General features: G+C 36.0%; 5 protein-coding genes and 1 long non-coding RNA gene across 15 annotated transcripts; 3 read left to right on the top strand and 3 right to left on the bottom strand.

Moving 5' to 3' along the window:
• The first annotated feature begins 587 nt into the window (after window positions 1–587).
• LOC122630231 (nuclear receptor-binding protein homolog) lies at window positions 588–8,862 on the top strand. 2 transcript variants are annotated; one of them, XM_043814518.1, is made up of 12 exons: window positions 775–910; window positions 974–1,155; window positions 1,913–1,999; window positions 2,790–3,014; window positions 3,097–3,227; window positions 3,319–3,413; window positions 5,475–5,558; window positions 5,668–5,955; window positions 6,136–6,295; window positions 6,377–6,563; window positions 6,674–6,793; window positions 6,932–8,862. In XM_043814518.1, the coding sequence occupies exons 2-12, from the start codon at window positions 1,099–1,101 to the stop codon at window positions 7,235–7,237; spliced, it is 1,740 nt and encodes a 579-aa protein (XP_043670453.1). In that variant the 5' UTR covers window positions 775–910; window positions 974–1,098; the 3' UTR covers window positions 7,238–8,862. The 2 variants fall into 2 exon arrangements, with proteins under 2 accessions (XP_043670452.1, XP_043670453.1); XM_043814517.1 differs by lacking the exon at window positions 974–1,155 and having other exon boundaries at window positions 588–910.
• A 169-nt stretch (window positions 8,863–9,031) lies between these two features.
• LOC122630230 lies at window positions 9,032–20,992 on the bottom strand. The gene is made up of 22 exons (XM_043814516.1): window positions 20,796–20,992; window positions 20,020–20,651; window positions 19,819–19,929; window positions 19,642–19,733; window positions 19,473–19,565; window positions 19,278–19,381; window positions 14,428–14,492; window positions 14,039–14,198; window positions 13,815–13,957; window positions 13,517–13,721; window positions 13,208–13,369; window positions 12,856–13,137; window positions 12,522–12,770; window positions 12,250–12,425; window positions 12,019–12,168; window positions 11,649–11,931; window positions 11,339–11,548; window positions 11,094–11,244; window positions 10,812–11,034; window positions 10,542–10,671; window positions 10,321–10,441; window positions 9,032–10,212 (listed from the first exon to the last, which is right to left on the bottom strand). The coding sequence occupies exons 2-22, from the start codon at window positions 20,562–20,564 to the stop codon at window positions 9,539–9,541; spliced, it is 4,329 nt and encodes a 1,442-aa protein (XP_043670451.1). The 5' UTR covers window positions 20,565–20,651; window positions 20,796–20,992; the 3' UTR covers window positions 9,032–9,538.
• On the bottom strand, window positions 14,587–16,191 carry LOC122630235. Its single transcript, XM_043814530.1, has 2 exons — window positions 15,505–16,191; window positions 14,587–15,299 (listed from the first exon to the last, which is right to left on the bottom strand). Exons 1-2 carry the CDS (start codon window positions 15,579–15,581, stop codon window positions 14,975–14,977), a joined length of 402 nt encoding a protein of 133 aa, XP_043670465.1. The 5' UTR covers window positions 15,582–16,191; the 3' UTR covers window positions 14,587–14,974.
• LOC122630233 (electron transfer flavoprotein beta subunit lysine methyltransferase-like) lies at window positions 14,914–19,983 on the top strand. Of its 6 annotated transcripts, none has more exons than XM_043814525.1 (5): window positions 14,914–15,045; window positions 17,066–17,559; window positions 18,897–19,237; window positions 19,654–19,740; window positions 19,825–19,983. In XM_043814525.1, exons 1-3 carry the CDS (start codon window positions 15,032–15,034, stop codon window positions 19,232–19,234), a joined length of 846 nt encoding a protein of 281 aa, XP_043670460.1. In that variant the 5' UTR covers window positions 14,914–15,031; the 3' UTR covers window positions 19,235–19,237; window positions 19,654–19,740; window positions 19,825–19,983. The 6 variants fall into 6 exon arrangements, with proteins under 6 accessions (XP_043670460.1, XP_043670461.1, XP_043670459.1 ...); XM_043814526.1 differs by having other exon boundaries at window positions 19,503–19,740; XM_043814524.1 differs by having other exon boundaries at window positions 18,897–19,740.
• On the top strand, window positions 20,415–21,762 carry LOC122630236. Its single transcript, XR_006327436.1, has 2 exons — window positions 20,415–20,552; window positions 20,979–21,762. It is a non-coding gene; the product is annotated as an uncharacterized LOC122630236 (long non-coding RNA).
• LOC122630232 (protein-L-isoaspartate O-methyltransferase domain-containing protein 1-like) lies at window positions 21,482–25,260 on the bottom strand. Of its 4 annotated transcripts, none has more exons than XM_043814523.1 (5): window positions 25,181–25,260; window positions 24,019–24,346; window positions 23,819–23,953; window positions 23,481–23,732; window positions 21,482–23,391 (listed from the first exon to the last, which is right to left on the bottom strand). In XM_043814523.1, exons 2-5 carry the CDS (start codon window positions 24,323–24,325, stop codon window positions 22,418–22,420), a joined length of 1,668 nt encoding a protein of 555 aa, XP_043670458.1. In that variant the 5' UTR covers window positions 24,326–24,346; window positions 25,181–25,260; the 3' UTR covers window positions 21,482–22,417. The 4 variants fall into 4 exon arrangements, with proteins under 4 accessions (XP_043670458.1, XP_043670456.1, XP_043670457.1 ...); XM_043814521.1 differs by having other exon boundaries at window positions 24,671–25,256; XM_043814522.1 differs by having other exon boundaries at window positions 24,971–25,256.
• Between the last annotated feature and the right edge of the window lie 249 nt (window positions 25,261–25,509).

Raw genomic sequence — 25,509 nt, 5'->3', positions numbered from 1 at the left:
AGATGGCGTTGGTGTCGCCGTGAAAGGGGTGCGGCGCACGATACGGCGATCGCCATACTGGGCGAACGTGACCGAAGACAGAACGAAAATGAGTACTCAAGTGTGTGTCACGTCGCAGTTATTTCGTTCATAACAGAGGTTTTATTTTGACAGTGAGATTCGTGAGCAACTGGCGCGATGTACAGCGGACCGTTGAAGAACTGAGGGAAACTGAAAAGCATAAATCCGCTGAGGGAACAGCGTAAGATCAGAAATATCGGAGCTCGACTTCTTAGACGACTGGCTGTTCCTGCATGTGTCACAACGAGTGCCACTTCTGTGCGTGCGCGCCTATTTCCTCTGACTCTTATTTTTCTTAATATTTTTATCGTTAATACCTACCAACGGTTACAAAGACGGTGACGGCGACGACGACGAGACAGTTAAAGACGACGACGACGACGAAGACGAAGACGAAGACAAGGCTAAGGACGAAAACGACGGAGACGGCGAAGCCGACGGCGGCGAGGACGACAGAAACTACGACGACGACAACGACGGCGACGACGACGACGTATACGGCGAAGCCGACGGCGACGACGACGACAACGACGACGACGACGACGACGACGACGACGACGACGACGACGACGACGAAGACGAAGACGAGGACGACGACGACGACGACGACGACCTCGACTAGGCCTACAAATCTTTAAGACTGAAGATTCCTCAAACTACCAATGAGTTTGGCCGTGTTGCGCTGTGTTCGGTCCTACTCCTTTTACTAATTGCGTGTGTGATGCCCGGGAGTCGCTCCAGCACGGACCCAGATCATAAGTCACCGCGAGAAAGTGGTGAGGACTCCGAGGATGAAAGCGAGATCCTGGAAGAGAGCCCCTGTGGGCGGTGGCTCAAACGCAGGGAGGAGGTATGTTTGTAATTATATTTCTCATCGATACTCTTGATAGAGGAATTACGTGCACTTCTTTAGGATGCCGCATGCTACACGTCTTTCTTGTTACTTTTTTCATTTGCCCGAGTCATTGTGCATTTACAAGGAAAGAATAATGCTGTGGTTTTGATAAATCCTAACGAGGTAAAGGAATAGGCAAACACATGATGCAATATGATGTCTCTCTGTGCTACTGTTTTGTTAACAGTAGGGTATTCATGGTACATATTTAAATTTATCTAATATAAAATATAATTTATCTTTAATATATCTATTGGTACAAAGATAAATAAGAAAACTTATAGAGATTATCTCCCTTTTGTTTTGTACCCTACATTTATATTATTGTAGATTTCTGTATTATTTACTGGTATATAATAGCTATTTTCCAATGATATCATTCTGTCATTTATCAAACAATATCTTATATTTCTTAGATTTTTAAATATATATCAAGATAAGAGACAGATAAGTCAGATATAAAAATTATTATTGTAAAGCATTAATAAAACTAATTTCATTGAAACAAATTAGTTTCTTGTTACAGAACAGTATTTGCATATCATATATTTATATATATACTGTTTAATAATAGATGATTTCCCAAAATGTCCTTAGGATTTTGTTTGTACAGTATCTTAAATTTAGATAGAATCTGATTCAAAATTTTGGCACACATATGTATATATCTTTTACCAACAGTTCTATTTCATGTTTTTTGCTAAAAATACATTTATAAGGTCTGGCTAGCAGATTCTGTTCAATTATTTTGATGTTTAATTATTTTGATCTCTTGTTTTTAAATATTTCACTTAAAATAAGTATGAATATCAAAATTGTTATTGATGAAAAAGAGGATAGAAAATTCAGTTCAAGAATCAACAATAATCTTATTCTTATTACTTCTATGAACAAATATATATTTGTTTGAAATAAAAGAATTTATATCAAGTAAATAAATATAAGTTTTTATTTTAGGTATATGTAGGTTCTAAACCAACATCAGCCGAAGGAACTAGCTTTGGTACAACCAGAGGTAGTGAAAACGAAACAACTGAAATGGAGGTAAATAAATATTATCAAGATAAATAATTTAATGTTGATGTTTTTCTTTTCTCTATATTATTTGCATAAGTCATGTAAATCTTTTATTTTTTTCTGAACTCTCTGTGGCCTTGACAAAGTCATATCTATATAATGGCACATTGTCATGAAATTGTCTCAGCAGTAATACTACTTCAACTGAGCTTTAAATGGATGATTACAATAATGTGTTATAGCACATCTCTAATTTTAGTCTCTGATAAAGAACATGATATCTATCTGCCATGGTAATATAATTTATTTTAATTTTTGCATTAATATGCTTTATTAATTTTTTGTGTGTATTTGATTTCAAAAAAAAAAAAAAAAAAAAAAAAAAAAAAAAAAAAAAAAAAAAAAAAAAAAAAAAAAAAAAAAAAAAGAAAGAAAGAAAAAAAAACAGAGAGAGAGAGAGAAAAGGAAAAAAAATACTTTGTCAATTAAATTTGCTGTTTTCTTTTTTATTTTTTTTTTTTTATTTATAAGTAACAAGATGGTAGGATAGTATAGATATATGAGATAAGTTATATAATATTTGTACTTAAACTATTTTACTTCTTTTTTTATAAAAGTTAACAAAAGCTTGTAAAAACAAAATTACATAGTATGAAGGGAACTTGAAGGATACAATAACATAAAAATATATTTTTCCTTTCAGACTATGCAACTTTGTCCTGAAGAATTTTTTGCTTCAACACAAACATTATATGACTAGGTATCTCTACATTTTTCTTCTCTATTGTTTTTATAAAATTTGATTTTGTCTGTGCAGGTAGAGCAACAAGATGTTCCAGGAATTGACTGTGCTTATTTAGCAATGGATACAGAGGAAGGTGTAGAAGTTGTATGGAATGAGGTACAATTTTCAGAAAGGAAAAACTTTAAAGCACAAGAAGAAAAGATACAACTTGTTTTTGAGAATCTCACACAATTGGAGCATCCTAATATTGTCAAATTTCATAGGTACTGGACGGATACCCACAATGACAAACCACGAGTAAGTTATAAAATTTATATCTTTATGCATGTGTATACAATATTATTTTACAAGCTTCAAATCATTTTTATTCTTTTTACAGGTTATATTTATAACAGAATATATGTCATCTGGATCCTTGAAACAGTTCCTAAAACGAACCAAACGTAATGTAAAAAAATTGCCTCTTCAAGCATGGAAACGGTGGTGTACGCAAATACTTTCTGCATTAAGGTAAAATTGCATAAAAAAATTTCAATATATAATTACACACAGATATACACGCACATATATATTAATATATTTACCATATAAAATGTTTTAGTTATCTGCATTCCTGTTCTCCTCCTATTATTCATGGGAATCTTACATGCGATACTATATTTATTCAACATAATGGACTTGTAAAAATTGGCTCAGGTAGGTACTATAGAGAAATATAAAATGATTCTAATGCAGGTATTACAAAATATATTTAGATATATCTTAATATATTTTATATTTATATTAATAATGTTCTGAAGCAAAGATTGGTGTGATGCATTTCTATATTAAGCATCAAGTCATTTGTATCTATTTTAATATTTCATAAGTACATCATATACACGTAGTACTTATGTGCGTAACAGAGGAATGGTGCTTCAATATTGAAACACAATACCAGAGGAATTAACTTCCCTTCCCTATTTATATAACACGTAAATTTGCAGCATTTATCATGGATTAAATTTATAATTATCTCATCAATGCAATGAAGCAGTAATTGAAATTTTATTTTTATAAATTTTATTTGTGTATGTTATATATAAACTTATGCGAGAATGTGTATTTATTTTACCATCACTGCAATTTTAACATTTTTGTTTTAATGTTTTTATGCAATAACTGATGGTGATTTTCTGATTAGTAATTTTTCTTTATATATATATATATATATATATATATATATATATATATATGTATATGTATAATTATCTTATATTAGCAAAGTTATGTGCATAATTTAGTATGCATATAGAAAAAAGAAGGTAATAATGACGATCAAATATGCAGATTGAGAAGTAAAATGAAAAATAACTTTTTTGTTAAACAATATTTGCTATACAATATTTTGAGAAGAGATGACTGAAACACATTTGTATATTATAATTATGTTGTACATAAATATCATGTATTGTCGTAACGATTAGGGTATAGAAAAGGAAGATCTTATTTATAATATTAAAATTTGAATATTAATTGTGGCTATATGGGATTGAACTTGGTCAGAAAATAGTATTGTTATATACAATACATACAGTGTACATACTCTCAAATACTTTTGTTGTTACCGTGTTTAGATCCGAGTAGTCACAAAACGGATATGAATGGTTTGGTAATCTGTAATTTTTTGATAATTGTATATCATTGTAGTAAGATGAGTCCATTAGAAAGATTGTGTTTAAACTTCTTTTCATATTAGGAGTAACTTGAGTCCTCATTTTTAATTGTAGCAAATAGGCTAATCTAGATAATGAAAAAAACACAGCAAAGCCTTCGAGAGAGGGGAGGTACAATTGTACTTCCATCCACCCAGAGGATATATGCGTCGACATCAACGTTCTTCGATCAGTGTATATTATCGTGGTGGACAATTTGAAGATAAAAGATTTGCCAGATTACCAACGACTATTGCCAGCTAAGTAATGTAGGCATGGAGAGGTAAACTTCATTATTTCTATATTATTATTATAAGTAGTTTCACTAAATGTGCAATGTTTAATTTATTATCTTAATGCCACCTTATTGCACTATTTTCTTCATTCTTTCAGTTATTAAGCACATATAGCAGAAGAGGACAAAATTCCTATTTACTCCCATGTGTTTTGTGATTATACAACATATATACTCTCTCTCTTGTCGTGTTTTTACATTTCTTAATTTTGTAATCCCTTTAAGACTACTCTAAGAATTTTAACTTTTCCACTTCAATTTGATCTTGTTCAATGAAAGTGGCTCTTTGAGTATATAAACAGTTTAAAATGTACTGTGAAAACATATAACATGTTATTCATTGTAAAAAGTTTTCATGATCTTTCAAGCTTCTGAAATATTGAAAAATTGCTCCTCCCTTGTAGAAGCACCCTTACGTATATACATGTGAAATACTATCAATTATATGAGGGCTCAAGTTACTCTTAGGGCAATTTTTTATTATATACACAATTTTTCTAAAGGTAATTTCTCAAATGTTTTTTTATTGAATGGGCAGCAAGCAAACAGAATAGAATAGGCAAGTGTATCATTTTTTCAATATCCTGTAGAGAAAGCAAGGTAATTATGTCATTGTAAATGTAATTGTAGGTTCTGTTTAAAAGCTGCCTTATCATATTTTCAAATCATTACTCATTGAAAATTTCAACATTATCGTATCATTCCTCTATTTTCGTATTTTATATTATAGATATTTTAAAGTTGAGAATAATGTTTGTATTATTTCAGTGGCACCTGATGCAATTCATCATCATGTCAAGACTTGTAGAGCTAATATGAAAAATATGCATTTTGTTGCTCCTGAATATGGAAGTGAGTTGTTTTAAAATATTTTAGTAAGAAATGAAAATATTTATATATTAGTAATAAAAAAGTTTATTATATTTTCTGCGTATCACGAGGTATTCAATCTTTTTTCTAGATTCTGTGACACCCGCTATTGATATCTACTCTTTCGGAATGTGCGCATTAGAAATGGCAGCACTTGAAATTCAAGGGAATGGCGATAGCGGAACAATTGTTACTGACGAAAACATCAGGAAAACAATCGAATCTTTAGATGATAGTCAACAGAAAGATTTTATACGCAAGTGTCTCGAAGTGGATCCTCTGTGTAGGCCAAGTGCTAGAGAACTACTGTTCCATCCGGTTTTGTTTGAAGTACATTCTCTAAAACTTCTTGCGGCACATGCCTTGGTCAACTCGGCCAGTAAGCTTAACAGTACCCTTCTTTACTTGATCGTATAGGTAAACGTACATGTTGGATGCGTTGTATCCTTCAAGTCCGTTTTTTCTAACACTTACAAAAATTAAGCATTAGACGTGAAAAGCTTTTTTTTAGTAATAATCTTCCGTTTTTTCTTTTTTTTTTTTTTCTTTTTTTTTACAGCAAACATTTCCGAAACGATAACGGATGAAGTTTTGCAAAGGCTGTATGGTCCAGATACGGTAGTCGCAGAAATAAAATACCAAGGTCGATCGGTACAACAAATTCGCTTAAGTGACATACCTGTTACAGAAAAGTTAGAAAAATTTGTTGAAGATGTAAAGTAAGACTTTGATCATCGAGTTTCTATAAATTTTTTTTAATACGTTTTCTACTTTTCTTCTAACATTATTTATATTGTCAGATATGGAATATATCCCTTAACCGCATTTATGGCAAAATTGCCTCCACCTGCTCGACCTAGAGCTATATCTCCAGAGGTAACAGAATCTGTTAAATCTGTAACACCGGAACCAGTTGATGTGGAATCACGAAGGGTAGTTAATATGATGTGTAATGTTAAACCTAGAGAAGAAAGTTGTGAATTACTTGTAAGTAATGTAAACAAGAAAAAGAAAAGAAAACAAAGAGTGTGTCTTGTTTTACTTACACGTACGTTAAAAGGATGTTATTTTAGAAAATATTTTTGTATACCTTTTAGATGACAATATTGTTACGAATGGATGATAAAATGAATAGGCAGCTGACGTGCCCTGTGACTCAATCAGATACTTCATTGATTCTTGCACAGGAACTTGTACACTTTGGATTTATTAACGAAGTATGTATTTGCCAAGTTTTGATGTAATATGCTTGTGCGTGCGTGTACGCGCGTTTTTAGAAAAACTAAAAGCAAGGAGCAATGAAATTAGATAAAACGAAGACTGAATCGATTTGAAAGGAATTAACAATGTTTCAGAATGATCGCGATAAAATAGCCAATTTAATTGAAGAAGCATTGAGAAGTTGTTTCAATAAGCAAATGATGATGCCAGGGATGGTGTCGTTAACCAATCTTCCTACACAGACTACTTTGTTGCTGCCTGGTCCAGAATTTTCCTGTTTACAGCACTTTGATAACTCTGTGTGCAATGCTGCGACATCCAACAGTGATAATGCAATTAATTTGCTGCCAAAAATCTCAGGTCTCTCTGTGTCAAGTAATAAAACGAATAAAAGTCACGATGAAGTAGAACCACCAACGATTACCGAAAGTGGTAGTTAACCATCCAGGACGTCTGGTAAATCAGTTCACTGTGCCACTTTGCACGCTCTATGTATAGACTGGCTATGTATTTTTATATTTAAGTAAAGAGAAGAAGAGATTGAAAGTATAGGAGAAGAGGCGCCGTGGCTACATCACTAAGCTAATCGCAATTCTAGTATGAACGAATAGTACGCTTGTGCAAAGCATTTCATGACAGTCAAGTACTAACAATCCAAACTTTTAACATTTTTAAAAGTTTTAAGCCTTGTTTTTAATCATCGGAAATAAGGTCACTGCAAGCATATTTTGCTTTTAAAGGGATGTTTTTTTATCGAGGAAATCACGAAAATACGTTTTTTGAAACATGCCTTTCTCGTATTCGTTGCAATAGAAACTCGATCTAAGTGTTACTACTTTATGCACAACCACGGGAATGCTTAATAAAGTAGCAACGATCTTCGTTACGAACGATATGGACAGATATACAGTTGGGATTATTATATTATTTTTATTTGAAAATTTTAAATTAACGAGTGTAAAATGAAATTTTGTGATATAAATATAAAGGAAATGGCCATTACATTATAAATGTACACGAATAATGCTTTATTGTATCATACATGTACGAATAAGCGTTGTGCCATCAAATATCTTGTATAGTAAGACAAAACAGCTCATTATTATGAATCAGCACTATTTACTTATATGCGTTTATATTAAAAATTTTTTAACTGTTCAAGAATGAATAATGCTCAATATGGTGCTAATAAAAAGCTAATAGCATTTAACATAAAAAAAAAAAAAAAAATTACTTTATCTACACATTCCGGATCGATAAATAGTATCGCGCCAATGATTTGTATCACGATATAATAATTGCTCTTTTAAATGATGCAACACACAACGTTTTTGTAATTTTTGCAATTTTCCGATATCGAATTTAATTTTTTATGAAGATTTAGTGAAGACGAGATGATATGATATGATATGATATGATATATGATATGATATGATATGATATGATGCGGTATGGTGTGGTATGGTATGGTATGGTATGGTATGATGTGGCGTGTGACGTTTAGCGTGCGCGCGTGCGTGTTCCTTTTTATTGTATTCAATTTTGTCGAGTGGGTATGCCTAATTTGATTTTCATAAGAAACAAAAGGATGCCACGGCCCTGTTATACTTGGGTATTATTGATGTGATTAAACCATCGTTATTAAATCTCGATAAAATTAGCTGAAATCCTTGTAAATAATTTATATTTTTAAGAAAATCTGTTGAAACAGAAAACTAGTCATATAGGTATATTTGAGTGCTAACAAACTAACACCGACCTTGTTATGTCTTTTGCATTTGTAACACAAATATGTGCTTGGCAAAAACATATTGCTGCAATTTCATACCTCATTAAAATCGATTTCAGTGACACATCTCACTTTGCAAATGACTAACCATTAGTGGTAATCTTACCAACAACATAAATTTTGACTTTAAATATGTAAGTAGATTATCGAAATTAAAATCAATGTATAGCTTTGTAATTCGAATTATAAAAAATGAAAAAAGTACGATGACTGAAGCGTGGATATTATGACCGGACTGTACGATGACAATGGTGAAATAAATACTGTAATTCCGAAGTGTTGTTTTACGAACTATATTAACTTACATTTACATAGTACTTTTACTTTTTACTGTTTCTGTTTCTGTTTATCTTTTTTTAAAATATGTCTGACTAAAGTAATGTACGTATATATTTCATCAAACATTATCATGGATGGGCGATTTGTAATCACTTTGAGCGAACAATTGTGCTATAAAGATTTATTCTTAGATCTTTACAGTTAAAGAGAATTATCGCGTTACTTATAGAAAACTGGTGTATGGATGGAGTATCACGATGAAAGGCTACTCTGATCTCGAGTATGACCTTAAGCGCGCTTTTTTTCCTTTTTATTTTTATAATACAAATTTCACGACGTCTTTACTTTCAGAAATAAAATCATTATACATTGTGCAACAACGTCGTATGGAGTTTCACTACGACTTATGCTTCTGTAGAAATCAAATGTATACTTAGTCTAATTACTACGCATAAGAACGCTAGGAAAAATTAAATTTAAAGCGGCAAGCATTATCGGTTCATCGTCCAAAGTATCGTCAGAACAATCGGCACACGAATTTTAGAAAAATGAACGTGCTCGATTTCAAATATATAATGAACCTCCGATAAGTCGGAAGTAATAGCGCGCTATCATAACGCGAGATGATAAGAAAATTTACGGGAATGTTTATTTAAACGAAATCCTGAAAAGTCTATACTTCTTCTTTGGTATGCGTGCGATTTAAAAGATAATCGAGATCATGCGAGATACGATCCAGCATGCCGGAAGTGGTAGTCTCGCAACTTGTGATTCGAATTTCAGGCATTTTTTCCTCGCCATCGGGCTGTTTACGTTCGGTTGTATTAGCAATATCGGGAATAACGTTTACGTGTTCTCTCGCTTTCAATTCGACGCCCGTCATATGTTCTACATCCGTTTTCACCGCCAACGTTACGTCTGGCATTGCACTTAAACGCGATTCTATGTCAGCGCTGCAAAGAAGTTTGCCCGAGCACTCCGACGGAACGTTTTGATGAATAGCAAAATCTCGAAAAGCGTTACGATCTGTAACACCGTAAGACTCGGCGAGACATTGAGAAGTTCGCTTAGCAAAAGCGGTATCGAATGCTTCCTGATACTTTCGCGGACTAGTATTATAGTTTTCGAGATTGATGTCGTCCGGTCGATCGATTCGAATCTCAGGCAAGTACCTGCCAGCAACGGAAGTCGAAGATTTCGAATAAGAAGAAGTCTCGGTAGTAAATTCTCGCATGTCTATGCTACCAGCTGCTATTCCTCGAGTTTCTATGTAGGGTTCGGCCAAGATGGACGATGGAGGTGGTGGTATGGCATCGTTTTGCATTTCTGCCTCGATTTTTGAACATACTAAGCATAAAACGACGTGTCTGTCATTCGTTCATATATTTATTCTTTCACTCGTTCATTCACTCACTCATTCATTCGTCAGATATATCGACGTAAAGCATTTAATACCTTTAATCGGCTCTGAAATTCGTTCGTTGCTCGTTTCCAATCTCCATTTAAGTTTCCGCAATACTGGTCTAAGTAAATTGATCTCGTTGCTAACAACGTATGCTATTATTATGAAGAAACCCTGTATGTAAATTAAGTATCGTATTTCATTGTCTTTATATCGATGCCATAATTTGAAATTTCTACGAGTGTAATACGATGTCTAAAATTGAGATACTTACTAGAACGGAAGATAGCGATGCGAAGACGTAATGATAAATTATCGAGCTTGAATTAATGTAGAAAATTGAAGACGCTTCCGTGGCAATAATGCCGCATATAATAACAGCGGCACGATGCAATAATCGCGTTCTATAAGAAAAAAAAAGAAAAGAATGGTGTTTATTTTTCCTTTCTTTTGCTCTTTCCCATTGGTATAAAAGAAAAAGCTTTGTACCTAGAATTTTATTCGAACTTTCACTTTTATTGTAAACGTCCATCAAGGTTCTTACCTGGACTCTATCGTTTCTTTCTTCATAACATTTTCCTCAATGAGCGCGTGAGCTTTATGAAGGACCCCCATATAGAGTATCATAAATACGAAAAACATCACGGTCGCACATGTTACAAATATATTATATACTCCACTCCCATAAATCAACCACCAAGATTCGTGTCTCCAACCGGTACTTTTGTGAGTAAGCTCGGTGGCCATTACAGCCAAAATCGGTACCCCTATAAAGCTTGTGGTTCAAAAGTCCCTTTCATATATAGATTTAAAATATGTCGTTTACCTGTAATAACAGCGATGACCGTTGGTTGAAAATGTTGATTCGATCGTATATGAACAAGTTGAGAATATATTATGAGAGCCTCGGATATAGGAGTCGACATGCCAACGAGAAGAAATGCTTCTAATCCTATTGCAACGAGAGAGTAGTTTCTCTATAGAAAAAATATAATGCAAAGTGGTCAGGTAAGCAGAGATAAGTACATTAGGGCAAACGTCGGACATTAAGATACATTTGTTTTTCCATACATCAGAGAGGTTACCGCGTATAGCATAAATGAAGAGAGCCATTGCGCCGATCAGGGCACCGCAGCACTGTACTTTCAAAAAATTTAACCAACTCCGATTTTTCCACCAATATACGCCAAGAATTAACAACGATAACGAGCATTGAACCAGACAACTTCCACAGCCAAGTGTCACGATAAAAGTTGTTTGTTCCTTCTTTGCTAATACCACCTGAAAGAAAGGAATTCTTGGTGCAAACAATGGTTCGGCTTGCTCGAAAACAAGTCAAGTATCTACCTGAAATATTTTATAACTTTCTAAAGATAATTACCCTTACGGCCCTAGCAGTTAAGAAAAGAGCGACGGTACCGGTATTAGGACACGAACAATAAGTCATACCATCCCCTGGAAATGTGTTTGCTGTGCAACCATTAAGATTCCAAGAGCCTGAGTAATCCATAAGGCCGCAGGAAACGTTCCAAGAGCCAGAATGATTCCGTAATTGTTTCATCTGCAGATCGACCAAAATTTTATTGTGTTTGTCAGATTTGAAGGAAGGCACGGTTACAGTAATCGCATGCGAATTAATCCAATACTCTAGGTCTGTACCGTCGCTAAAATTCAAAAGAAATTTTCATTGAATGATTAATGATCGTAATGATTAACGAACGACTACGTTTTGTTCCATCGTTCATACTTACTCAAGCTCTTTGACGTATACGTTTGGAAGGAAGCTAGAAACGTTCTTATAAACAATTACGATTCCTTTGTACGTACTATTGCTTTTGCCATCTCTGAATCTTTTCTTCCATAGACGTATAGCAATATTGTCGTTGTACCAATCGGGATAACTGTAAAAACAGATAGATGTATCGCGTCAATACAGTTGTTCCAAACGCTTCTTTTGGAAAAGATACGTGTTTGAGAAATACATGTAATCGTTTGTTGGGATTTGAAGGGAGTGCATGATGCTGTCACTGTTTTGAGATTGCAAGGGTTGAATATCGACGACCATTGACGACAGAGACAAATGAACGCAGCCTTGATTCAACTTCTTCGACCAGTGCATTAGATTCTTTTCGGCTATTTGCAGTAATATCCATAATCTCTAAAAAATGAATTTTACAGACAGATCGCCATATAACTAAACATGGTACATAGGTATAATAATAATAGTAATAATAGTAATCGTTGAAGTTTTTACTTGCGGACTTAAAATGGAATTTTTCTCGTTCAATATGCGATTCACGATACGCGTCAGAGCTTCGGCAGAGCGATGCAAATCGGATGGATCGATGGTACGTTGGTAACGTTCGATTTCAACGAGTATGCTTAAGATACGATCAGCTTCGTTCGGATAGAGCGACAATTCGCGTGATCGTAATACGTTCCAAAAAGCAAGGATCGTTTCCGAGCCTGTTGTGTTTTGATAGCCCAGTGTCAAGCTTCGAAACTACGAACAGCGAAAGGGACAAATTAAAGGAAAACGAATTGTCACGAATGTAAGAGAATTTGATCATTGATATCAGTAGACTGACTCTATCGTAAGGACGAAGCAATGGCTCGTAGAGACAATTGGAAAAATCTGGCATCAACCACTCTGGAGTGGTCGCATCCTTCATCGAACAAAGTCTCGATACTTTAGGACCGACGAAACGTCGTGGACATTCGAGCAAAGCTTCCGAGCCAGGTGCTGTGTCAGGCCATTGAAGGGCCCAAGATTTTTCTTTAGAGCACGTTGGTACCAAAGTTCGATTCGTTAATTCTACTCGCACGGACATCGATCGGTGTGCCACGTTGCACGTGTATATCGCCGATTTCTAAAATTATTTCATTGTCAATAGAAAGCTGAAAACGAAGCGTTTTATTACTTCAAAGGGGCATTTTTACCTGTACATTTGTAATCTTTAATATGCTACCGTCTGGATAAAGATCCTCCCAAATTTCACTCCCTGGTTCCAACTTAAGTAACGCTCGATTCTTCGTCCAACCAAATCCTATACCTGTGCTATGCATATTGGGCGTCGTGCACGTAAGTTGTATATTGCTACCCTGCAATATATATATATATATACGTGTGTGTGTGTGTGTATATTCTCTACGTTACTCGTCAACGATGATCGCAAAGAAAACATTGGAATGAAATGAAAGAATGTAAAAAAAGTTTCTTTTTAATCGGATTCTCGAAGGGATTTTTACCTTTTCTACGGTAGTACTCATCGGGGTAATTTTGACATCCGGTTCATTTTTCACTTGTACGTAAAGACTTTTACATTGTTGTACGCCCCGATCGATAGCTTGGCACGTATATTGGCCGGCGTCCAATATGGTCGCCTTATCGATTTTTAATATCGACGCGTGCATATCCAATCCGTCGTTAGGGAGATCTTCGTATCGAATTCCTCTGAATGGAACATGATAATAAATAAATCGATAAACAACCCGTTAAAGGGTAGAACGAAACGACGAGTTTACGATCTTATTACGAAGTTATTACCTGTTTGCTTTGCTCACGTTTACCAGCATATTATCTTTGTACCAGATGAAACGAATACCATAACTTCCCTGGGCGACGCAATGAAGACTAATTTCATCGCCTAGATGAACCTCGTGCTCGTTCGATCGATCCAAACGTAAAATCTAGGAAAATCAATCGAGATTGATCGTCGTACGATCCTCGAGTCATTCGTTACTCGTTAGTCATTTCACAACTTTTCATACCTGCAATCTGAGCGCGGGCTTTTGTTGAAACGTAAAGTGCGTAGATTCGAGAGCTATCTCGCTGAGACGGCGTCGTTGGACCAGACGATTTAGCGATTCTCGAATTTTGTCGCCATCGTCCGAATTGCCAAAAAATTGAAAAGTTATCTCCGACGTTGGCCTGCATTAAGAAGCGAATTTACGATTTGCCGCTGGGAACGTACCAGCGGCGCGAGCGCGACGCTATGCCATTGGTCAGTCAAACGTAATATGGCGGGAAATGTATTAATACGCGATTGGCGCGAAGAAAACTTAAACGATTTGAAAATATTTGAAAATATCGCGAACGTCAATCGTGACATACTATATTTCGTTACTTAAGACTTTTTTGCTTTAATATACCTACTCACGTCACGCTTAGGATCTTTAAGTCCTCCATGGAAGATATATTTGAATTCTTCAAATACTTGGTCAGCTGCGAAGGAATAAACGCAATGAATGAAACGAATGAAATTTGTTCGCAGTATCGAAAGGTAAGGAAAGTTGGAAATTGAAGAAATACGAGATAGTCCGTGTCAACTCCAATCGCAACTTTCTTATATCTTTATTTCTTTATAACGATCGATCGTACAGATCAATATGAATCGTACCACGCAATAGAAAAAATATAGCTATATCGATAATCCATAGACTTTTGTTACATTATAGAGCGAAGTCACGTAAGAAGATGACGAAGCGATTCGCTGGAAAGATGTAGGTCGTGTGTTTTCTGCGTAGAAGGATCGACCAATCCGAAGGCGCGAATCAATGCGAAAAAACATCGTCGTATAGTTCGATGGTTGTTCCTCCCGCGCTGATTCAAGCGCACGTGGGTACGCATTTACGCGTTTTTCGACGTATTGTCAATGTTCAATTTTCAATATCGTATCCGAAGAGAAACTGAATTGTTCCTCTTCGTCATTCCGGTGGATCCACGAAGTAAGGTTCGTCGATGAGAACGCAGGAGAGATCCGAATGTCCCGGACCCAGTAAGTTTTGCAGCGTACGTAACGGTACTCTCGATACTCTTATTCCAATTTCACGGCAATAAGCCTCGAGTAAAATCATTTGAAGATGACTGGCAGCATCCATCTCGACGTCGAGCGGTACCATACAGATGCTACCTTGATCGTTGCATTCTCGAGATGCAAGGGCACGTAGAGTCGGTAGCATGCCACAGGTTATGTTGCTTCCGCGTGAACATTTGTAATTTCGAGACTTCGTGTTCCACGTTGGCTTTGCGCTGAAACACGGTTTTTTTTTCCTTGATAATACCAATTTAAAATTTTCTCCGATTTCGTCCATTTAATCCGTCACGAAAGAAACGGAAAACGAACTTAGGAGATTTAACGAAACAAATGCCGAGAAGAATTCGAGCTAATATATCCTTTAGATATTTGAATTTTTTTGCGCGCTATCACGGGAACCGCGTGAATTTGCATAATTACCTTTCCGCCATCGTGCTCGACGAAAAAGATTGTAGTCCTTGACAGCTCATGTCGGTAAGTTTTTCCACGTCGATCATAGCCGATTCCGTCCTTTAACGATTCGTAACTTCTTTGTTTGAACACTTCACTTCCTTGCTTGGAATTTTGCCCGTCGACTCGTTCCTATTCTACTTTTTTCCTTCCTGGTACTCGTACACGCTCGAACGTTTCAAATACTTTGATGTCCTCTCGTCGCGTGGTAAACGCAACGTTGTGCAATCTTTCGCTTTTTTATCGCACTCGCACAAGCGTACACGTCAGAGAAAGAGAGAGTTCAATCGTGTACGCCCTCTCGTGCTTCTTTTCGCGTAAAGAATGACCGTTGTGTAATCGCCTCTCGCGCTTTATAAATCGTCTACTCCCCACTTTCATTTTCCTTCGTTAAGGTGGAGAACCGCGTAATGTTTCCACGGATATTCCAGATAAGCCGTGCCCCTTTGTACATACACGACGGCGCAACGGTTTATCGATAAATCCCAACAGAAAGAGGAACGGATGAAATATACATGTGTAACAAACGTTTTTCCTCTTAATCGATTCGACGGAGGAAAGAGGAAGAGAAAATTTCCAATCTGGACTTCGTCGGAAACTCTTTAACTTATTATTACCCGTGTTATTTACTCTTTGACAAGAGTCATATTTCAATCTCGCTTCTGCTCGAAAAAAAAGAGAGGATCTTTTTAGCTTTCTACGTAATCGTCATATCCCGCGTTTCTATCGATCTCAAAAGTTGGAAGAACAAAATTTGCCTATCGGAAGCCAAGTTTCGTCGTACGGACATCGTGTTCGACGACGATCATCGATCGTCTCCAGTCAATATATTAATTCTGTATATAGATACACAAGTACGCGTATAACACGCTACGCAGTTAAATTGACGTTGTTGAGCATTTTGTACGAGTATGCGTGTAATCGATAACAACACACCCATTATCATCGACGTCTATCGCGGATAGCATATGTGTGCAAAGATAAATATCGAGAAAGATGATGAAAACTTGCTCGTTTCGTCATTCTTTTTCCCTTGCTTAGTCTCTCAATGCATACATATGAAACCTATATAGATTGTGATACTTATACGCGTTGAAAACGTACAGTTTTAGTCCCTCCCCGAACGCGTGGAATATTATCGGTAGTTACCATGGTAGGCGCGGTATGTTCTACGCGAGATAAGCTCCGATAAATTTTCGATAATCTCTGCGAATCTAAAGTCTACTACGTATTTTTTATTTCCTAACGGACTCGTAAGGACGAGCCGCGAGGATTTTACATACGACCGCTGCTTTCGTTCTACTTTAATTTTACGCGCACACCTACATATACAAAGCTCAGTTATGCAGGAACATTTTTAGAACTGGCGGGAATCCCAACGCGTCTAGAGCTCATCAACCGCATGAAAGCAAGACGGAGTAACGATGCATGAAACAAGGCCAATTTTATTTCACTCCGTTCTATTACAAAACCGAACGATTTTATCCGTTTCTTTTTAAACGATTCTTGTCACAATAAATTAATTTTTCAGGGTCCGAAAGATGGGAAGAGGCGTAATGACTTCGTGTACTTTGATTAAACGGTCGATGTCGAGAAATTTACCAGCGAGTCTTCTAATCGAAACCATTAGGAATAGAAACTGGGAAATTGTCGATCGAGATATCGCTGAACGAGCTAAAATCGTAGACACTATTATAAAGTATACGGAGATCACTAATGATCACATGACACCTGACTTAAAACTTTTTCTTTTAACGCCGAGATGTTCTCTCTATCACGATCCATTCGATAGAGTAAAAAAGGAATTCGACCGAGTGGAAAAACGAACTTTGACAAATCCATTTTGGTCTATATACTGGCCGGGTGGACAGGGCCTGGTTAAGTTCATACTCCAAGAACAAAGAAATATATTTGTACGTTCCAAGGACATTAACGTTTTGGATCTTGGAAGTGGTTGCGGTGCTACGGCTATAGCAACGAAACTCCTTGGTATTCATAATGTTGTGGCAAATGACATTGATAAAGGTTTGTAAAGTTGTCTTTTCAATATGTCTATAAATACATATATGAGAAATTCGCTTGATATTTGCCATATCCGCTTTATTCGCGCATCGCGTGAAAATTTCGTGGTAATGAGGCAAAAAGAAGGAGAGAGAGAGAGAGAGAGAGAGAGAGAGAGAGAGAAAGAGAGCGAAGAATTAACCGAGAAACGTTATCCAAGAATTCTCGTCTACGTTCAAATACATTTGGCAGAGTGGACCGAAACGATCTAAAATGTTTTCGATTGAGTAATGTATCAGGCATTTAATGCGAAACGTTATCTCGTTACGCGTTACGCATTTACGTGTAAGAGAAGAAAGCGGATATTTAAATTATTAAGAAATTTTGCATCAATTCGAGACAATGGTAGAAGAGTCTGTGAGTGGCTCGATGAAAATACTTATTAAATATCCGATCGACGTCAGCAAATGAAAGTGTTAAATACATTCTCTGTTAAATGCGATGTAATGTATATCTTTTCCATATATCTACTATATTTATATACGTATTAGGTACGTACACAAATTGCATGCATTTGACATGAATGAGCGTGCCGCTGTCAAACTGACGTCTTCGATCAGGCATAGACGCAGATAATAACGAATTCCTCAAGGAACGATTCGCAATCAACGTGGCTATATGTATGTATCTTGTTTATAAGCGATAAAAGTCTCGTTTTTTCCTTATAACCGTTTCTAAAAAAAGATGGAACGAATTCTAACGCGAGTTGTTCTCAACCGAACCCGTCTTACATGATTCTTCGGAATTTCATCAACTCGTTCTCTTTTATTCGAGTGGATGAAAGAGAGAGAGAGAGAGAGAGAGAGAGAGAGAGAGAGAGAGAGAGAGAGAGAGAGAGAGAGAGAGAGAGAGAAACTCTGTTTCATAAGAATTTACTTTCTTTATGAACGTCTTCTCGTTCCGAGACGAAAAATAATTTTCTCTAAATTCTATGAGAGATTTCCGTTTTAAGATTTCGTCTACGTTCGAAAGATTCTTGCTATCGAGCTGTTGCGCGCCACGTTATTGGGCTTTCCTCATTTAACGAGAGGCAAGAAGACGGAGTCTCCGTGCGTCAGTGAAAGTCAGGTGGTCCATTCTCGGTATTGCGAATCTCTATACATACCAAACTCGAAATAACTACCTTTTCTGTCTCTTACAGTCTGAATTTTATTTACGTAATAACATAGATTACATCATTTTTTTTCTATATAGAATATTTCAAAATTAAGAACAGAGACGAATAAAGGTAATTTTTATACGCGTGAATGAATAGATCGACTGACTTTTCTTTGTTTTTTTTTTTCTTTTTTTCTTTTTAGTTGCCTGTATAGCCACGCTCATGAATGCTACATTAAACGGCGTGGACGTTCGAGTATCGTGGAAAAATTTATTGAACGAACCACTTAAAGAGAAGTACGACGTTATTTTTATCGGGGATCTACTTTACGAAGAAGAATTAGTCGAAACTTTAATTCCGTGGCTGTTGAATGAAGCCAAAAAAGGGACACGAATATTTCTTGGCGATCCTGGAAGGCACGGCCTTACAAATAATTTGAAAAAATATCTTAAACTTTTATACCGATACGAATTGCCGGAAAAGACGCGGAAGGAAAATAATGGTTATCACGAAGTTTGCATATGGCAATTCATTAAGTAACTCGTAAGTAATTGCGTAAGAGTACGTTTAATTTTAAACTTACCTGTTTTGCAAGAAAAGATTCCAAACTTCCATGTTGAGCTATCGATCCTGTGCGAAGAGAGGTAATATTTGATAGTTTTATTCTGCATTCGTATCTCGATCGATCTGAGAATATATGTAACAAAAGTGTGTACAGATATCTTTAATATCTTTATTATATCTTATTGAAAAAAATATTAAATCTTTCGATGCTTACTGTTGTATATTTTCGTTCCATTTTTGCAAGCACACGGTCGTTGCTCCTCTTCGTGATAAGGACATTGTAATATGCAATGTTCACCCCCGCATTCTACAAATAAATCGTATCATTGAAGTTAGATGTATCTATCCATGGGGAACATGTTTAAAGAAAAATATTAGTTTACCTGTATTCATAGTTTCCAGAAGTTGAATTTCACAATTTCGTCCAACGTAGCCAGAAGGACAATCGCAGCGTACTGCTTTCGCTCCGAGATGTCTATAACGTATGTACAAGTTTTTTAATATACATAATATGCATTTTTATATACGTATACATATATATATATCTTTTTTATGCATACTTGCAGTTGCCACCATTTTGACAAATAGAGTTTTGTTGCTCGTCAAAACAGAGCGGTCCTTCGTCACATTTTTCTCCATTAAAGCCAGAAAAGCATTCGCATGTAAAAGTTCTGTGATGAAAGAAACAACGATAATGAAATACACATTTAAAATGTTTTAGTTTATTTTGAAAAATATTGAAAATGATTAAGCGAACGTACGTATAATCTGCAGATAAAAGACAATTTCCAGTGAAAGAACATTCGCTAACGGAACAAGCATTTGGATTTGGTTCTTCCTCGGTCATTTGGTATGTAACGTTGAAACCATATACGTCCAGAAGATCGTCCAAGACACGCACATGATTTCCTTCGAGTCGATCAAGCTCGAATTCTAAGACGAGAAATGGGCGAAAAGTTCTGAACCAACGATGCACGAAAACATTGCCCTCCGTTATTTCTTGCACCAAACTCGCGCCATAATTCGTCGTCTCTGACTCGTAATACGCGTACTCGGTCAGTTTGAGACCTTTATAAACATAAAGCTGCGTCATATAAACGACTATCGAACTATTCGTCGAAGTTATGTCAGAAACATCGATCACCCATCGACACGTTATCGGAACTGGAAAGGCTTTAGGAAAATTTGGTGTCTCTATGATTCCTTTTGGAGCGGTCAGATGATAATTGCAATCTACGTTTGCAGTTGACGCTCCGATTATAGTCGATGAACAGAGATAAAAGAAAAGGATGAGGTATGATTTCATCTTCTTGATCAATTTCAGTGTGTTTCTTAGTCAAATTTTCCTTGCCTCTTTTGCAATGACAAATATCGAACAATAACGGATTTCGCCCTGAAAGAAAGAAATTCTAATGTAAAAGTATCAAAGTTATATATATATATATATATATAGCATTTTATTTATTTTTCTCTTATTAAAACGAGTCCATCCATACGTTTTATTAAATCACACATATAGGTAATAATTGAGCGTTACCATGGAGTGTAAATATCGCTAGATACACTTTCTCGTATACAACGTTTTCCACTTTACACTTTCAAATGCGAACGTATTTCGAGTTTTCTCGCCATTGGATTCACATTTCGTTTTGCACTTACAAGAGAGAGACGAGCTCTATCGACAACGATACTGATTCTTTCTTCTCCCCCTTTCAAAAAGTCCTACGTAAAAGAACATGAAAGTGTAGGAATATAACTCGTCTCGAAGCAAAGGAAAATGATCGTCGATGACGTGTCAAAAGACTCTAAAGAAAACAATGAGCTTTCAGAGATAATGACCAAGCTGAAAACGAATTTAGAGGTCGGAGATGCGTTTGATACGAGCCACGAACGAGAAGCCACAATTTACAGGGTAGCTGGGCGTTAGTCCCTTCCGTATCTCTGAGCTTTCCGTGCGCAAGCTCTTCTTCGACCCCCGACCAAGCATCCCTCTTTCCACCACTATATATATCTCGACCGAGTTGAGTCGCGAATTTTGCTGAAACACGAGCATTCCAATTCGAGCCCGTATTGTGAATACATGTAGTAGGTATTTCTCGAAATTTATTGCTCAATCGACATTACATCTATTTTTAATTAACTAACTTCTATTAGAAAATATACACGACCAATAAATAGATTTTACGGATAATACGGTTTAGAGGTAAATAAATGAGACCAAGCTATTACTAAATAGTATTTATTTGTGTAATTAGAAACTCTATGATAGTCTTTGAACTAAAAACGTATTATCTTGATCATCGATTATGAATTTTTCATTTTGCGTAAATTAATTGATAGATGCTATTTCGATTTCAACACTCATATCGTCGGGAAGTTCGATAAATATGTATCGCCCACTATATTTTGCATTTTGTACATTTCCGTGTATTTCTTATCCTAAGTAGCATGCCGTACGATGTCACTCGTTTAATCTACGCCGATTAAAAAAAAGTCCTTACGCATTCGTCAATTCAACGTTTATCACAACCCTTCGGAAATTTGTATAGGACTTGATTTTTCTTTTGCCGAAGAATCTCGCATGAAACGGGCTTTATAATCTGGTACAGAGATATGTACATGCATGTAAATAGACGCATACACGCTCATACGATAAGGCAGTCAGTTTTGCCACTTTAATCATGTTCGGTCAGTAGAGCAGTATCAATGACCATGCAATCCCTCCTTGATCGCTGCTTTCTCAATTGCAGATCGTCGTCTTCTTCTCTACGATATTAATAATGAAAAATGTAGGGTATCTTTGAGAAAATTTACAATGACATAGAAATTTCGAGAATAATTCACCGTACAAGATTTATATCTAACAACTTTTTCCCTTCTTTTGTTTTTCGACGATGTTGAAAACAAAACAGAAAGATAGAAAATGAAAATAAAAATTGACATACTTTAAATAAAAGAACATTTTGGCCGCCAAGTATCACTTGTAACACTTCGTAAATCTATCTTTCAAAGATTTTTAGTAACGTACGAAGTTCAGCTGTAGCTGGAGAGCAGCTGTAAGAAACGATGGAGTACTGCCTAATGTAAGAAGTTATGTATTTATTAGAATATTTAAATTAAAGAGTAATGATTAAGTCTAATCACTTTCCTATGTATATATTACAGATGCCGATTATAGTTTATGTACAACTTCAATGAGAAAGGCAATGGTAACTGATGTATCTTTTCTTTCATATACGTCGAAAAAGCATTGCCGTCTACGTAATGTCCAAATATTACATTCTCGTTTGGAATGTTTTCCGCAGGATCGGGATAAGACTTATACATATTCTTCATGGACTTATTGATCGTGATATCAGATAAATCGACCTCCATGGAATTTAAATCGTCGGTATTCTTAGAATCTGATTGGCTCGTATTTGAACTAGAACTACCGTCGTCGTTAGTCAGATTAGCATCTTCAATGATACCGCTATCAGTTTTTTCGCGCTTCGCTATTTTCTTACGTTGGGTAAAAGACGTCTCTTGCTCTGGTTCGCTATCGCTTTCGCTCATATTTGTATATGCTTCTGATAAGGACGAACGCTGTTCTGTAGTTTGACAGGATTGATTTTGCATTTGATCTTCCGATTGGTCGCAGCCCGAATCGAAATTATTTTCACTGGTATTGGCTCTTCCTGCTTCAGTAAGTAACGCCTCGCTATCGGTTTCTTTCCTTTCTTCGCCATTGTCGTGATGCAGATCAACGGAAGCGACGATATATTGTCCATCGCTGTCGTCGTCATTTGCTTCTTGCCAATGTTGCCTATTTTCACCTTGATGCGGCTGTATAACAGCTCTTACCAACTGTAAAGTCGTTGTAATAGCTTCTCCAGGATGAGTATCTACGTTGAGCAACAAACGAGCTCTTCCTGCAAATTCCTCATCTTCGTCGAAAAGAGCTTCGTCCGATTCTTCGAAAATGGGTATTACAAAACGTTTCAAGGTACGTTGAGGTAGGCTAGATCTTTGTTGTCTCGGCAGTATAGGTTTCCTGGTCTCCAATTCTGTATGTTGTCGCCAAACGTTTTCTCTCAGTCTATGTCGGATTTTATCACGACATAATTCTTGTAAAGATAATGGATCGCATTCCGCTAAAAGATATTACTTTTAGTGTTATTTGTCATTTTTCTCTCTTTTTTTCTTTCTTTTTACATCTATCACACGCGATCGATTTACTTACGCAAATGAAATATATTTTGTTCTTCGGACGTAGGCACAATTAACGGAGCAAAAGATACAGGTAACATCGTATGATGCGTCCAAGTATTTTCGTCGACTCTTTGAATTCTGAGTAGATGATCTTTGAAAGGCATCACTAGAATTCCTCCAACTCTGACGTACTGTTTGATTAGTGCCTCGTGACTTTCCGGGCAAGCTGCACCACAATACACCCTATCGTATTGTCTGCCAGGTACGATGCTTAGACAGTTTCCTATTGAACATGGAATAGTTCTAGGCGTTATATATATTTAATACGCATTATTTATTTGATCAGAATCAGTTATATTTGTATACTACCTTGTACAAACGATGGCTCGCAGAAGTCAAATTCATCCAAGGCTAAAGATTTTTGTTTAAATTCTTCTAAACGCTCATAAGCGTATTTCAAGCAATCCTCGTGTAATTCTATACCGTGATTTGTCCCATGTTGATCTAAGGAAAATACAAAGATACAATGAACGTTCAATAGCAATTCGTCGATATAGTTATTTTCTTACTCAGTATTAATCCCGCCATTGTACTAAGATATCCAGTTCCCGATCCAAGATTCAAGAAACTCAATCCAGGCTCCAAAGAAAGACCTTCTATCACCAAGCTATACACGCATGGAGCCGATAAATGGATATTTCCATGCTTCCAAGCAAGGTCCTTGTATGCGCTTTCCCGATGTGACGTTAGGAAGTAGTCGGCACGATCGACTGCTCTGAATACCTGTTCAACTTTCTTTGTTCTTATATAACCAGATTTCATTAAATTATCTACCAATTCGTCATTGTTTTGTCCACTACTAACGGCGCTTCCCATCTTGATAAAACAATGAATCTTCTGTTTAACAAAGATTATGTTATTTATTAATCATTTATTACAATATATACCTTACAAAAGGCTATAAAATATGTATAAAGTATATTTCCATAAAGCGATAAACTTATGCAAGTCTAAAAGAGAACAAGTACAAAAGTTACGATCATCTATCGACTATTAATTATAAAAGACTGATCGAATAATATGAAAGAATTTACTGTCGTCATGCATAATAATTAAGATACAGTTCTCCAAGAAAATTATACGAGAATGCATGTATTCTACCTGTATGCGCATTGAGAAGTTATCTTTAAAAATAGCCTTCCAAATTAAAGTATATCGTACCGATAAAGACGTAGTGTTGTCTGTAAGTGTCGCTTAAGAAAGAATATTAAATGCATAAGCAAATGCTATACAATGTAGGTTGCAGCATTTGAAGCTAATAGAGTCCTAAATTTATTCTTTTTTTACCGATCGACGTAATGATAGTTATACGGTAAGGGAAGCAACTGTTAGACTGTCTATTTTAACGATTTAACGAAAGAAGAAAAATGGAACTTCCTCGATCGCAACGTAAAAAATAATATTTTTGAAGGAGATATCGTAAAAAACAAAGGAATCTCCGATGATAAAGAACGAACGTACGTCTAACGTAATTTCGTCCAAGCTTACCCTTGCCAAGTGAGAATACAATTCAATGACGAGGGAATAATGGAGTCGACGTTGTCACTCCGGAAAAAATCAAAACTTGGACGGTCGTGTAAGTCTAAACGTTAACATATTATTACGAATATGCTATGTGTTATATTATATGACACGACGCGGTATCATTCTGGCACATTGGGATATACTAACGCACGACTTTTGTCTGTTTTGATAAGCGAAAGGTGCATCAAGTCCATCAGCTGATAGAAGAAAATATATACTGGCTACGCCATTGCGCGCTCTCTGTCTCTTCAAAGAGAGAGAGAGAGGGAGTGAGAGAGAGAGAGAGAGAGAGAGAGAGAGAGAGAGAGAGAGAGAGGAAGAGAGAGGGAGAAAGATTGAGAAGGAAGGGAGAGAGAGAGAGAGAGAGCCCAGATGACGATCTGTCAAATATTACTTCCTCAAATTTATTTCATTTTCTTTTTTCTTTTTTATATTTTCTCTCGTTTTCTTTAGAAAAAAAAATCTAAGAAAATCCA

Source organism: Vespula pensylvanica, chromosome 6 (genome assembly GCF_014466175.1).
Source record: "Vespula pensylvanica isolate Volc-1 chromosome 6, ASM1446617v1, whole genome shotgun sequence".
NCBI lineage: Eukaryota > Metazoa > Arthropoda > Insecta > Hymenoptera > Vespidae > Vespula > Vespula pensylvanica.
Note: the sequence above shows the minus strand (reverse complement) of the source record. Positions and strands in the feature narration are given on the sequence as shown.

What these genes read in the sequence shown, in the direction of transcription:
- LOC122630231 (XM_043814517.1), top strand. Translation starts at nt 782, where the DNA reads ATGCCCGGGAGTCGCTCCAGCACGGACCCAGATCATAAGTCACCGCGA. An exon ending in CCCACAATGACAAACCACGA is followed by an intron (nt 3,015 to 3,096) that starts GTAAGTTATAAA and finishes TTCTTTTTACAG; the next exon opens with GTTATATTTATAACAGAATA. An exon ending in ACTTTGGATTTATTAACGAA is followed by an intron (nt 6,794 to 6,931) that starts GTATGTATTTGC and finishes ACAATGTTTCAG; the next exon opens with AATGATCGCGATAAAATAGC.
- LOC122630233 (XM_043814525.1), top strand. An exon ending in GGCAAATGACATTGATAAAG is followed by an intron (nt 17,560 to 18,896) that starts GTTTGTAAAGTT and finishes TTTTCTTTTTAG; the next exon opens with TTGCCTGTATAGCCACGCTC.
- LOC122630235 (XM_043814530.1), bottom strand. Translation starts at nt 15,581, where the DNA reads ATGATCGACGTGGAAAAACTTACCGACATGAGCTGTCAAGGACTACAA. An exon ending in TCGAGCACGATGGCGGAAAG is followed by an intron (nt 15,300 to 15,504) that starts GTAATTATGCAA and finishes ACCGTGTTTCAG; the next exon opens with CGCAAAGCCAACGTGGAACA.
- LOC122630230 (XM_043814516.1), bottom strand. Translation starts at nt 20,564, where the DNA reads ATGAAATCATACCTCATCCTTTTCTTTTATCTCTGTTCATCGACTATA. An exon ending in CTTTTATCTGCAGATTATAC is followed by an intron (nt 19,930 to 20,019) that starts GTACGTTCGCTT and finishes CTTTCATCACAG; the next exon opens with AACTTTTACATGCGAATGCT. An exon ending in ATCCCAACAAACGATTACAT is followed by an intron (nt 12,169 to 12,249) that starts GTATTTCTCAAA and finishes CTGTTTTTACAG; the next exon opens with TTATCCCGATTGGTACAACG.
- LOC122630232 (XM_043814523.1), bottom strand. Translation starts at nt 24,325, where the DNA reads ATGGGAAGCGCCGTTAGTAGTGGACAAAACAATGACGAATTGGTAGAT. An exon ending in AATGGCGGGATTAATACTGA is followed by an intron (nt 23,954 to 24,018) that starts GTAAGAAAATAA and finishes TATTTTCCTTAG; the next exon opens with ATCAACATGGGACAAATCAC. An exon ending in CGAGCCATCGTTTGTACAAG is followed by an intron (nt 23,733 to 23,818) that starts GTAGTATACAAA and finishes CATGTTCAATAG; the next exon opens with GAAACTGTCTAAGCATCGTA.